Source organism: Mesoplodon densirostris, chromosome 16 (assembly GCF_025265405.1).
Source record: "Mesoplodon densirostris isolate mMesDen1 chromosome 16, mMesDen1 primary haplotype, whole genome shotgun sequence".
Taxonomy (NCBI): Eukaryota; Metazoa; Chordata; class Mammalia; order Artiodactyla; family Ziphiidae; genus Mesoplodon; species Mesoplodon densirostris.
The window spans coordinates 34,208,561-34,222,653 of NC_082676.1; the positions used below are offsets into that span (position 1 = coordinate 34,208,561).

Genomic DNA, 14,093 nt, shown 5'->3' on the forward strand with positions numbered 1-14,093 from the left:
TTTGAAACCTGGTTTGAAACCTTTGAAGACTTTTTTTTTCCTTCAAATTTGACTTGTAGATGATATGGAATTTGTAATTTTGTGTCCAGTAAACAGAGTGCTATTACATATGCTCTTTTTGATCTCAGATATGCAGACAGCAACATGCTTATGTTAACGTCTGTATCAGTAATTGTGAGTGTCAAGGGAGTAGAGTGCTGGTTTCCTGGGCCTGTAGAGCACAGCCTGATGGTCCTATTCTTGTTTTGGTGGTGGTGGTTGTGAGAGAAGTTACTCTGGACCCGTAGGAATTAAACATATCTGACGTGCATCTTTCCATGACCCAGTGTCAGCATATGAAACAGAGCCTCCCTTTCCTAACTAAAGGACGTCTGTGATAACTTTTGATCTCATTTATGGTTTTCAGATTGCTAATTGGCTTAGAACATTGTGATGAGAGGTGTTTGCTTTCTGAGGGGCGGCTGGTCAGTGATGCTTCCTCCCTGCCTCTCCCAGGTTCTCCAGGATATGGTCCCACCTAAGAAGCATTTGCTCCGACACCAGCCTGCCAATGCGCAGATTGGCCTGATGGAGGGCAACACGTTCTGTACCACGTTGCAGCCCAGGCTCTTCACAATGGACCTTAACGTGGTGGAGCATAAGGTGTTCTACACAGAGGTAGGGGGGTGGTGGTACAGCGTGGTGTGGATGGTGATGACGTGTGTCTGGTAACCTGTCTTTGTGCACGAAGACTGGTCAGGCAGCACTCAGAAGGCACAGGCGGTGACCATAGTAACCGGCCATCGCCTGGCTCAGGCCCCGGCACAGGTATGTTACGTCCGGGATTGGCGAGGAGGTAGGCATGGTGACTGGAGATGTCCGGTAGGATGTGGGGGGTTTCTGAGTCCCTCGAGCTCTCTTAGCCCTCCACAGGGAGCCTTGCTCTTCAGGACCTTGAGCTTGTATTCTAGAGATAAGATTGTAGCATCTACCTTAATCACTCTCGTATCAGTAGGTGCCCAGTTTACCGAATTTATCCATCACTTGAATGTGCCATTTGCAGTTGAGAACTCACTTCACGTGAATGCCCTTACCTAGTTCTGGCGGCACCCCATGAAGTACGGATCCTGATGATTCTCATTTTGAAGATGCAGAATCTGAGCCTTAGGGTTTGTTAGACACCTAAAACTACAGAGCAGGTGAGCTGGGGAGCTTAGGGTGGAACCACCACAGTTGTTTTAGAGCCTGGTTTCTAATCACTCCACTGTCCTGCTGGGCTCTTGCTTATTGGACTTGACTTGCCCCTTGACCCAAGGTAACAGGCGGTGGTGGATGGCACTTTAAAAGTGTTTGTCACCGTAAATATTACAGTGTGGGATGAAATTAGACAGTGATAAATAGAAATTAAACTATAAATACAGTCAAATTATAAGCATTAATTCTTAGACTCTGTAATGGGCTGTTGATTAGTCCCAATCTGAAATTTTTATGAGACATGAATCATACTTCTGGAGGCATTATCAGAGTAAACTGAGGCAAAAGTCATAAGGAAGCAAATTCTTCCTTATCCATGCTAAGTCTGAATTTCCAATTATGAAAATTTTACCTCTTGATTCTTTAAGTCCTATGTTTTTGCTTGGACATAAGGTCATTGATCATGTGTTCTAGCTGAAATCATTTATACCTTCTTATATCCCTTGTATAACATCACTCATAAGATTTGATGGAGGGTCCAGGAGAGCCCCTGGAGAATGGGAGGGGAGCTTGCCTTTGGGGGCTTCAGAGGCAGATGTGTTGTAACCTATGTGGAAAATTCTTCATGGAGCTGGAGGCCAGAAACTGGTAGTGAGTGTTTAAATTTCAGGAATCTAAACTGGTTTTGAAAGTGTTTATCAGGATACCAGCTGCATCAAAACATGTGAGGATCTTTTGGAAAATAGAAACTCTTGAGTCCTCTTCCCGAAGATTTAGGTTCAGTAGATTTGGGGTCAGACCTGGGAATCTACTGCTAAAAACTTCCCAGGTGATTCTGGTGTGGCCACGTTTGGAAGTCTGGCTGTCTAGTTTAGTTTCTGATGCTCTCTCTCTCTAGAATACAGATAGAGGGATCTATATATGTGTGTGTATACAAATATGTTATATATGAGGAGAGTGTTACTGAAGGATCCTCTGGGGAGTGGAATAGGGTGGGTGGTTGAAATGCTTTTCTCTCTATATCCTCCTCTGCTGTTTTAAATCTTTTACTAGGTAGGAATCTTTAAGGGAAAAAACGGTACCATTTTCCAGGATGTCAATAAAAGGGGAAAGTAGTAATAGAACACCATATATAATATTTTAGATATTAGATATATAAATGTGTACTGGTCTGTTAAAGTGTCTGGAAGGCTAGCCACTGGAGTATCTGCGTTACGGTATTTCCAGTGAAATACTTCCAGCTTATGCTTCTCTGTACTTGAAAAGAAAGAAAAAAAAAAAGGATTACTGCTCAAACTCTTGAATTATAACATGTATGTTTCTTGGGCACTGGCCCAAGGCATTGGGAAGCAGCTCTGAACGAGGAGGAGTTGTACCCACCATCTTGGAATTTGCGTTTAGATAAAGTGATCCTCTGCGTAAAGAAAAAACATTATGGTATCAGAGTAGGTCAGAAAGTGGCACAGAGGTTGACCGTTTTGCTTTAGAATAAGGAAACTCAAGCACATTTCGATACTTAAATGCTTTGGGATTTGGGTTTAGTTTGTTAATCATGTTGTGTGTGGCAGATCACTGTGTTCTGTTACTTGCAAGGTTATTGTGTCTTCACAGTGAGAGCAGGCTAAATTAAGTTCTATCTTTTGCAGCTCTTGAATTTGTGCGAGGCTGAAGATTCAGCTTTAACAAAACTGCCCTGTTATAAAAGCCTTCCGTCACTCGTACCTTTACGAATTGCAGCCTTAAGTAAGTTCATGTAAATATGAGACAAGTTACAGGATACAAAAGTGAAGGGAGACAGTGGCGTTTTTTTGTTGTCTAATTTTTCTGACTTTTTGTGGTCTTTTTAAGGTGGAATAAAAAAAAAGTATGTTTATATATTTATCAAACTACATAGTGAGACGTCAATGGATTATATAGATTGCTAGGATTTAAATAATTTTCTTTACTCAAACTGGATTTTACTCTACAGTAAACTCTTTATAGCTGTCTTATGGGAACTATATATCTCTAAAGTATGTATCTCTCTAATATTCTGGTTTAAGAGCGTTGTCATACCATTCCTATCTTGCCATTTTCACCTGAATCGGAGTATTTAGACCTTTTTAAACTTTTTAATGATTCAGAAGCATCTGAGACTCCTGCTGTCTCTAGGCTTTCATTAAGAATGTGTTATCATTGTTTAGCACAGGAATTGTACATAGTTTAGGAACGTATACTAGATCAGTGAGAGTACATGAGTACTCTCATGTACTGATCTCTCAGTACCCTCATGCTTGGAAACAGTCATTTCCCCCTTTTTTGATAAATACCCAATACAAGTTGCTTAGTTGACTTTGTCTCTTGTTGACTTTTATGCACTTAATAAAATATTACCAGAATCCTCCTTGAATTAGAGGTAGAGGAGCTGAGAGGCAGACCATAATACTTGAGCTTGAGGGTGGGGCTCAAGACACAGCTAGCCAGAGTTGGGATGGGTGGGGCGTTGGGAGCTTCTCACGCTTCCTGGTGGGTGCCTCTCAGGCGTTCCTGTCAGCCGGCATAGGCATTGCTCTTGCTACAATGTTACCCCTTAACTAACCTTTAACATAGAGGCTGGAGGCATGTCGTGTTGCCTAAGGATATTTGCATTTTCAAAGCCTTTAACCCCCCAAGTTGGGAGGAGACCACCTGATTAGACTTGGATAGTGGAGAGACGCTGGGCTGTGTGTGTCTACTTCCTTCATCACCAGAGTCTGAGGCTCTACCCTCGGCTAATTCAGCATGCGTCCGCCCACAGGTCAGCCATACTCTCACCTGTGAGGATGTCTTGGGGGCATGGGTGCATTGGGGACCCCCTTCAGCCCTTGTTTTCCCATTGTTCCTCTCCTTCAGCCCTTCTTTTTTTTTTTTTTTTTTTGCGGTACGCGGGCCTCTCACTGTTGTGGCCCCTCCCGTTGCGGAGCACAGGCTCCGACGCGCAGGCTCAGCAGCCATGGCTCACGGGCCCAGCCGCTCCGCGGCATGTGGGATCTTCCCGGACCGGGGCACGAACCCGTGTCCCCTGCATCGGCAGGCGGACTCTCAACCACTGCGCCACCAGGGAAGCCCCTTCAGCCCTTCTTCATCTTATCTGGGCAGTAAGATTTATCATGGACTTTCTGGCAGGCTGTTTGCCTTCTTAGATAATAGTGTTCACTCTTAGATAATAGTGAGCCTGGGAGTAGAAGACCGTGCATTCTTTTGTCTTTCAAGGGGCCAGATACCAGGAAAGAAGTTTAGTGACTCACATATTTGTTGGTTGGTAAGAGCCTTTAGACTCGGAAATTGTACGTTTTTCAGGCTAATGATGAAAATTATATTGATTTCTCTCCCTAAAGATGCCCTTGCTGCCTGCAATTACCTCCCTCAGTCCAGAGAGAAGATCATCGCTGCCCTCTTCAAAGCCCTTAATTCAACCAACAGTGAGCTCCAGGAGGCCGGGGAAGCCTGTATGAGAAAGGTGAGCGAGGGCTGGGCAGGTGTGAGTTCTGCATTGAGTTCTTCCTGTTGACCTTGTCTGTATCCTGGGAGTCCGCCTGTGGTTAATAACATACCGGATTGTAATAGTGTCTCTCTGTTTCATTGTCATCCTGAGCCCTTTAAAAAGTAAACAGTAATGACTAGTCTTCCTCATTTCATCATAAACTTCTGGAATATATACGGTTTAATACTCCATTTTCCCAAGCAAAGCAAAAACTTGCTGCTAGAGTTGAATATGAGTTCCATTCTGTTATGAAGTATACTCTGATATCTGTTTTCCTTTGTAACCTTTTTTTTAAAATAGTTTTTAGAAGGTGCTACCATAGAAGTAGATCAAATCCATACTCACATGAGACCTTTGTTGATGATGCTGGGGGATTATCGGAGCTTGACACTGAACGTCGTGAATCGTCTGACCTCGGTGACCAGGCTCTTCCCAAACTCCTTCAATGATAAATTTTGTGATCAGATGATGGTAAGCCAAATGCATACAAATTCTATGATAAACCTGAAAAATTAAATTATTTTTTTACAATGAGTAATGCATTTACATGGTTTAAAACTCAGAAGGTGTAAAAGGGTGTCTGTGAAAAGCCTCCCTCCCACCACCATCCTTCAGCCACCCAGTTCCTCTTCCGGGGGACCACCAGTGTTAAGTTTCCTGTGTGTCCTTCTAGAGATGTTTCCCATTTGTAGTGGGGCATAGGTCTATTAGTTCCCACAAAGGGAAGTGTAATATATACATACATCTTACTTTTTCCATTTACCATCCCATCATTTCCTATCAGTACATAAAGCGTTTCTTCATTCTGTCTTCTGGCTACGTGATATTTCATGATGGGGACATGCCAGAATGTACTGAATCATTCCCCACTTGGTGAACATCTAGCTTTTTCCCAGTCTTTGGCCTTTATAGACAGTGATGCGGTGAAAAACTTGTAAAAGCATTAGAAGTCCTTTGAGTTTTTACAGTTATCAAGGAAATAATTACGCAAAGAAAAGATCTGACTGTTTAAACGTGAGGTGTAAACAGATGAAAGAGGGTTTCAAGTATTAACTTTATTTTGCATTCTGTAAATAAACATTTGTAAATAATTTATTAACTTAATTTCATGGTACGTTACTGCAAACATGCATGTGTTTTTGGTTTTTTTTTGGCCACACGTGGGCCTCTCACTGTTTTGGTCTCTCCCATTGCGGAGCACAGGCTCCGGAAGCGCAGGCTCAGTGGCCATGGCTCACGGGCCCAGCCGCTCCGCGGCATGTGGGATCTTCCCGGACCGGGGCACGAACCCATGTCCCCTGCATCGGCAGGCGGACTCTCAACCACTGCGCCACCAGGGAAGCCCCACGCATGTGTTTCTTATGCAGCTTTTTAACCTCACATGCTGGTTTCTTCGTATCTACAGGCGCCTAAGAAATGAACAATGGCCAAATACCTAAGTGGGAATTGATAGTATTATGATTGGTCCTAAAACTTTTAAGTGATGCCCTAATAGTAGAGTGTAATTTTCCAAATTGAAAGGCTCTTTTCCTTTAAGCTTCCATGTGTAATACACATACAGACCTATCAATTTACATGCATACAAACATTCATAAGCATGGTTAAAGTAAATGAAATTATATCACTTCCCAGTCAGAGCACATCAAATACACACATTATCTTACCTCATCTTATGACTTTGTTCTTTCATGTATGAGATCTGTGCATGTGTTCTAATCTCCTAGTGTTTTTATGTTTGTCTCCTTTTAAAACTAGTCTGTCTCTACCCTCTGTTGGCTATCATTTCTTGCTGCCTTTGCATGCCTGCCTGAAACAACTTTCTTTTTGTGTGTTTTTTTTTTTTTTTTCACTCCAGTCTAACCTGTTAGATCTGTGAGCTGGGAATTCATTCAGTAAACATTGTTCTCCAGATTTTTTTAGAACAGAGTAAACAGAGAATTCCCTGGTGGTCCAGTGGTTAGGACTCTGAGCTTTCACTGCCGGGGTGTGGATTCAATCCCTTGGTTGGGGAACTAAGATCCTGCAAGACGTGCAGCACGGCCCAAAAAAAAAAAGAACAGAACTGTATCACATCTGTAGTTTCTGACTAAGGCCAAGAGTCTTCTTCCTTAAAATAAAGTTCATGGGTTTTTTGTTTCTGGTTTGTTGAGGGGATTTTTTTTTTTCCTTCTCTGACATGCTAGCCACGTCTGAGTGGCTGAATGCCTCTGAAAGCAGAGAGTGCTGATGTACTTGGATACAGAATAACTGAGGCTTCTGTTTGTCCAGCCATCTCGCCCAAGTCCAGCCAGGTCCTGTGCTGTGGTGCTTCTGCGTTTGTGGTGCTGGCCTTGTGCACGGACCCTGTGGTCTGCCACGTTCGTCCTTACTGAGCCATGTTCTTCAGAACTGGGCTCAGTCATCAGCCTCTGTTTTCCCTCATTTGATACACATTTGGGGTGAACAGCCCAAGCCTTCAGCATAAGTTTAAGAGATAGGACACCTTACTGTCTAGGGTGGGCATTCGTAAAGACACCCCTGAATATTTTCCTTTCTTATAATTTCAACTGCTTGACATTTGATCTTGAAGTTTCTTATGTGGTTAGTTGTTTTGGAAATCTCCTTATTGAACTAAAAGTGAGCTTTATATACCAATCAGTGTTATTTTTTTCCTTTGGGAAATCTGAAAGCAGCTGGCCGTTTTCTGTACCTTTAATTTTGTTACTCATATCTTTGGTATAAATAGCTATTCTAGTAAGATAGAGGTTTTTTGAATATATATTCTGATGGTATCCTTCAAGGAATTTTACTGGTAAAATCTTGTGAATGTATTTAGTTTCTTTGAAGAAATGTATATTATTTTAATGTTTCTCAGTGTGTGTTTCTTGGAACACTGGCTTTAGAAGATACAGGGTTTCTGTGAAAAACAGTAAGTAACTAAGTAAGTTTGGGAAGCACCACTTACTGTGTTCCCCTCTTGAAGTTTTACAAGGTCTGTGGACATTAAAGGCTCAGAGAAAAGTGTTTGGATGTATTTGAACCATCTGTCCCCAAGCCTGTTTGTGACTGAGGAGTCCTTTTTAAAGTAGCTTGTTAACTTCCTGCAGGGCAGTGTTTTGAAGAACAGGTTTCGACAGTGTAGGATCATGAAGCTGTTGTTCGGATGCCCCTGTGTGGTTTAGCTTGGGCTCTGAGCACTTGTCGCTGGGTTTTGCTGGACCCCGTTGAGGGCAGGAGCCTGGCTGCCGCAGGCTGGGTCAGCCCGATTTGCTGTGGCCTGGGGATCGCTCTTCTGCTCCTGCAGCAGCACAGTCTTTTCACAGAACGAGCGCCCTCATTCCGCATGGAAGGGAATTGGTACCCGCATGCACTGTGGGGTCCGTGCTCATCTCACTATCCCCTCCCCCGGGCTTCCCCTTGTGCCCACTCACCCTCGGCCACAGTGGCCACCCTTTCCGTTTCTGGCCTCCTTCCTCTTCTCTGCCTGGAGTGCCCTTCCTTGTGCTTCTGGCCTGTCTGCCTCTGCAGGGCCCTCCCAGACTCCTCGGCCCTCATCTGTAGCTGGTTCCTGCTCTTCTGTTACAGCAGGCACCTGTGTTTTACCTTGTTCCCCCACTGTCACTGGAGCGCCACAGGGACAGGGATGGTGTCTGCTTGTTCACGTCTCTGCCCCAATGGCTAGCTTGGTGCTGGCTCGGGTCAGCACTCTGGGAACAGCTGCAGCACAGAGTAACAGGAATAAAAGTCCTGGTATTGGAATGGCTGGGTTGCAGGACATTTTCTGTTGTTGTATCAGGGTAAATTCAGCCTTTCTATTTATAGAACATAAACAAATGCCAGTTACTCTCATCACTAGTTCGATGGCTGCGCTATTTCAGTAATAGAATCACTGCCATTCTCACATTAAATAGCATGGAAAGTAATGATTACATATGAGTTTTCACCTAAGAGCTGCATTTTGGAGTTGAGATGCTCCTGTTGTCAAGAAAAAATGGCTAAGGATATATTTTTTCACAGCAACATCTGCGAAAGTGGATGGAAGTGGTGGTCCTCACCCACAAAGGGGGCCAGAGGAGCGACGGAAACGTGAGTGACTTGTTTGTTTCTGGGAGGGCAGCCCCACTGTGCACTGCCGTTACCAATGCTAATGTTGAAGCAGTGCTTTTAATTAAAATTCCGGTCAGAAATCTAGTTTTATGTGACTATAGTCCATGTAAATTGTTAAACATATTTTGTTAGCATTACATTTTGCTTTTATTTCTCTTAATTGTTGAACATTCCTTTTTATGTTTCTTTAAAATCTCCCTTTTGTTCACTTTAACATGATGTTTTTGTTGATGAGAATTCTGGGAAGCTTGAAATGTATTTCAGTTTTATTAGTCTTTCTTGAAAGTGAATAAAGTGTACTTTCTAGACTGTTCTGGCAGCTCTTGTTTGCACAGGCTACAGTCCTCAGCTGCTGTTTTCCATTGCTTTCCATCATCATTGCCTCATAAACCAAGTAGAGGTTTTAGGACTTCATAAAAGCATTAAGGAGGATGTAATAAAGCATCGCATAAATATTGGCATGTATGTTTTCTAGGTCCAAATCCCCCACCCCAGTTGTTTGCTGCAAGTCCAAACGGCCAGTACTTCAAAACACATTTTTTTACGGTTTTGAGGGAAAACCACTTTAGTTAAATCTTTTTAAGTATCTGATGTTGGTCACCAAAGACTTTGTCTCTTAAAAATGAATGGTTCTTGCTGTTTTTAATCTAATCTTATTTGTATATGTTAATATTCTTTTAAGATATTTTTAAACTTGATGACTGTCCTCTCAGTGGGATTGTGTTTTCCACAAGCTCCTGTTACGCCCAGTGAAATTGTACAGCAGTACCTAATGAGGGGATTCCTTGAGCTCTTCAGAGGCATAATTAATGTGGCTTTTTGTCCTCCTGTGCCTATTTGTTGGATGCTGTGTTTCATCCCATCTTGTATTTTATTTATTTATTTTGGCTTTATTATGCTTTGTTTTGACCATTCTATGTCAAGGTGTTTTGTTTATGTGAGTCTTGTTTCCTGCGGCTTCTAAACAGCCAACAAGCAAAACTAAAACAGGATCTTAAACTTTTTTTAGGAGTGTTAAACCATCCATGACCTCTTTGAAGGTTTGTTATTTTTATATATATAGGGAAAAAATCAGGAAATCTTCATGGGGGACAACCGCAGAGTATATTTTAAAAGCCTAAGCTCCTGGGAGTAGGTGCAAGTGCCTCTGTACTTTTCCTCCCCATCTCTCATCTGTTAGGTATTTTTGCTCTAAATTTATTATTTGTTTTTACAGTTAGCTGTTAATTCTCTGAAACATATAGCCAGTTCTAGAATAAACATTTAAACCCTAGTGGGTAGATGAATGACTTCCATTCGATCAAAAAGATAAACTTTTACTGCAGCTCATGTGGGATGGGGGGTCAGTTGCATAGGGGGTGGGGCTGTGGGCACTGGGAGGTCCCTGAGCCCCTTCCTGCTGAAGCCTGTCGATCAACATATGAGCGTGACCCCGAGAGCCTGGGAACGTCCCACTGCTGAGGGAGGCCGCGGCTCTCAACTCAGGGGCTATGGTGTTTGGGGTCCAAGGCAGTGGGGCCACAGCTTCATGACCTCAGCTCAGGGCCAAGCCTCCTTTCTGCCCTTGAGCTCTCATAGTTTTTACTAATGCTCCACAGATGAGGAATGGGTCTTGGAAAGTAGTTTGTTTATTTGGTCAGATCCCCACATAACTGCCCAGTTGAGAAACTATAACCGATGACATGTTAAAAGTTGAATAAAAATAAATAAAAGCTCCCCATAACGTTGGGTACCCCTGATGATCAGAGTTTTGCATTGTCATCACGTTTAGGAAGGTTTACCTATTTGGCATTGAACTTACAGGGGAAAACTCATGACCACCTGTTACACTATGTCTGCGCGCACACACACACACGCACACACACACACACACACACACACACACTTACTTCTCAGGATAGCCTAAGTATCCAGTGAGTGGCATCATGGCCTCTGGGTTCTTCTGGCCTCAAACATGCCTAACTGATGGGGATTAAACCCCTGGTCCTCTTCCAACTCCAGCTGGGAAAGAGGTTTTTTTAAATATCAGCACTTCACGTATAATCTTGAATTATTCACTCTAAACAAAACAGTTTTTTTTAATGTATTTGCATACAACAGGGTCTTACAGTTTCTCCCCCTAGACAAGAATTCCAAAACTCCTTTTTTAAAAATTTGATTTAGGGAAGAATACATTCCGTGTGACACCATCAGAAGGGCTGTTTTGACATCTGAAGGGTGGAAGGTGTATTTTTTGCTGTTGAGCAACTGTTAATTATTATGTGCTTTCTGATAATTGTGTCTTTACTGTCTTGTTTACCCCAATAATCCTTACTGTGTATTGAGTATATGGGAAGTTCTGTGTAAATAACATAAATAGAAAAAAGATGATTTTCCTCCCCATCCTCAGGAAAGCATTTCAGAGTGCGGGAGATGTTCCTTGTCTCCATTCTGTCAGTTTGAGGTGAGAACAACCTATTAAAAGTCAGTTTATGACTTGCAATGTGAAGAACAGTTTATATTTTCTTTTCTTTTCTTTTCTTTTTACCTTTCCGTTGCCTTTTTTCATGCTGTAATTTTTGTTTTGGTTCAGCCTGCCGTGGAAGGGGTAGAGGTGAGAATCTCAGTGGAAGTGCAGGAGGGGTTGTTGTTGTACTTGGTTTTGCTGTGACTTGTGGTTCTGTGGTGGACAGAGTGTGTTGTGCCTTTGAGTGCAGTGAGCCGTACTGTCTGTCTGTGGCGGAGTTGTATTAGTACCATTGCCGTGAACTGTCCGGGTGCCACGCATGTTTTCTATTAGGACGTCTTTAAGCAAGATTCTAACTTCTTTGGTTTTCTACGTGCTAGAATTGCAATATCTCAATATTTCTGATCCAGCCAGGTTTTGCTCTCATAATGTTTGTATGAACTCATGCGTCTAACAACCTCTTGAGAGGAAATGCCACAAAGAATGCATTAGACCTGCTGGAAATTGGGAGGAGTTCTGTTTCCTCTGACTGACCAGCTGCATCAAACTGAAACCTCCTTGCTCCCCCTGCACCCAGGCCCTTGTGTATGTCTCTCACGCATACCACACTGTGGTGGTCATGACACTGACTTTGAACAGCCCAGTCCTGAGCTTTCCCTCTTCTGTAAAATGGGGATGGTAATACCTGTCATTCCTGCCTTCCGGTGGTGACGCGAAGGCCAGAAGTGATTTCATGACAGTGCTTTGAAAATGAAAACCCTTAAGATGAAAGTACCATTGTTAGAAGGTTATTCTAATTTCAGGATAGAACTTAATCTGCCTGAAAACTTGGAAACACTGTAGAAGAGAACTCTAGAGGAGGCATGGGAGCAACGCTGAGCTGATTTTTCTCATTTCTTACCCGTCGCACTGTTTTGCCTTTTGGCTTAAAGAGACATTTTGAGAAGTATCTCCAGTGCTGCCGGGATGTGGTCCCTCCTGACTGGTGTTTATCATCCCCATTTTACTGGTTTAGAGTCATGGGTATCCTATTACCCGCCACCCAGGATGGGACATCAGGGAGTCTTCCCTTCCCCATGGCCTGAATGGCAGACACAAAACCGTGGGAACTGACACTGAACGGAAAGTCGGAATGACACTCAGTAATTGGCCGCTGAGCTGTTAGCACGTTAAAAAAATGCAAAATTCTTTCCATCCCACGTCTTGCATATGATTCTGTAAAGCAGTTTGTCAGCTTTATTTTCAGGCCTGGTTGATAAATTTTTAGAACAACAGTCAGTGATTTATTTACGCTGATAATTAATTTCCAGGGTAAATACTTCAAGTATTTTTTTTGAGGACTTTGTGCTAAGTTTTGAGGGTAAAATAAGTCTGTGCCCTCAGAACTTAGTGCATTGGGAAGACCCCGTGATGTCATGGCAACGTGAGGGAATCCTAATGCTCACGGCCACGGGCATGACCCCCCGCCCCTGCTGGGCTCACTTCGGCAGCCCGAAAGGTCACTTCCAACACTTGTCAGTGTGGGTGAAAGCAAAGACAGCACCATCACCGAGGTGCACAGTCAGCTTCCTCTCCCCTCCACTGACAGATGAAATCTGAAGGCCAAGGGCAGGTAGTTTCCTTAGGCCACAGCTATAATCTGAGATTGGTGAGTTGTGGCTTTCTGTTGATACACGTTAACTCTGCTTCTGTTGGCTAACCTTGCAAATGTAGCTAGAGCCTAGCAGGGTCTGTAGTGATGTTGGTATCTCTCGCTGGCAAAATTAATTGGCCTATTTTGTGATTTCTGGTCTTCTTCATTAGGAAATGAAAATTTGTTCGGCAATCATAAACCTTTTTCATCTGATCCCAGCTGCACCTCAAACTCTGGTCAAGCCTTTGTTAGAGGTCGTAATGAAAACAGAACGTGCTATGTTGATCGAGGTAATGGTCAAACACGGGCTAATTCTAATTCTTCCTCCATCTGTTGCTTGTAATGTTTTCACTGTCATATTTTAGATGGGTTAATCCAACAGTATAAAGATATTGGGTGTTAATATCTGCTTACGGTGCGTGCACTCCAGTTACAAGGGGGAGAAATGCACATTGGAACCGTGTGAGGTTGCTAGACCAGAAAAGCCTCAAACCCCCAGAAGGTCCAGTTTTCACCACATGTTTTCTAGGCCGGCAGTCCATTCAGAGAGCCTCTGATCAAGTTCCTGACCCGCCACCCTTCACAGACGGTGGAGCTGTTCATGATGGAAGCCACGCTGAACGACCCCCAGTGGAGCAGGATGTTCATGGTGGGAGCCCGGGGCTGGGGTCAGGGTCCCTGCCACCGTGCTCGACAGTCTGGAATTTATATATCACTGTTCGGTGTCCTGGCTTTATTTTTCTCTAATGTATTTGAGTATTAGAAACATTGTCGTGTATGTGAAAAGCTCAAGTCCAGGAATCCCTCTCTGTAGGATTTTGGTGGTGGTAACGAACGAATGAGCTGCTAGGATTATGAAACTCAGGGTGTGATTATTGTCTAAAAAGCACTTTTTAAAGAGGGTGCTTACAGTGATTTTTTTTTTTTTTTTGCCTGCCTTGAGAGATTTAGGAAGAACCTTAGAATTTATATCATTTCAACATTTTGTGGGTTTTGATTAGCTTAAAACAGCTGTTTATTTTGCTTTGTTTTCAGAGTTTTTTAAAGCACAAAGATGCCAGACCTCTTCGAGACGTGCTGGCGGCTAACCCCAACCGGTTCATCACGCTGCTGCTGCCCGGCGGCACCCAGACTGCTGTGCGCCCTGGCTCACCCAGTACCAGCACCCTGCGCCTGGACCTGCAGTTCCAGGCCATCAAGGTAGCATGGCTCTCTCTCAGGCCCCCGATGTCTTAAACGTTTAGTCGAGACTC

At 43.3% G+C, this 14,093-nt stretch overlaps 1 protein-coding gene across 13 annotated transcripts in view; it reads left to right on the forward strand.

The window, feature by feature from the left end:
- Nucleotides 1-14,093, forward strand: part of TRRAP (transformation/transcription domain associated protein) — a 112,096-nt gene that overhangs the window by 40,207 nt on the left and 57,796 nt on the right. For 9 of the 13 annotated variants that reach the window (XM_060079278.1, XM_060079288.1, XM_060079287.1 and 6 more), the window contains 9 exons: nucleotides 496-657; nucleotides 2,820-2,916; nucleotides 4,530-4,651; nucleotides 4,976-5,146; nucleotides 8,672-8,740; nucleotides 11,151-11,204; nucleotides 13,011-13,130; nucleotides 13,370-13,489; nucleotides 13,876-14,040. In XM_060079278.1, coding sequence (XP_059935261.1) covers nucleotides 496-657; nucleotides 2,820-2,916; nucleotides 4,530-4,651; nucleotides 4,976-5,146; nucleotides 8,672-8,740; nucleotides 11,151-11,204; nucleotides 13,011-13,130; nucleotides 13,370-13,489; nucleotides 13,876-14,040 — 1,080 coding nt within the window. The remainder of the gene's footprint in view (nucleotides 1-495; nucleotides 658-2,819; nucleotides 2,917-4,529; nucleotides 4,652-4,975; nucleotides 5,147-8,671; nucleotides 8,741-11,150; nucleotides 11,205-13,010; nucleotides 13,131-13,369; nucleotides 13,490-13,875; nucleotides 14,041-14,093) is intronic. The other 4 variants (XM_060079289.1, XM_060079291.1, XM_060079290.1 and 1 more) reach the window with 2 other exon arrangements.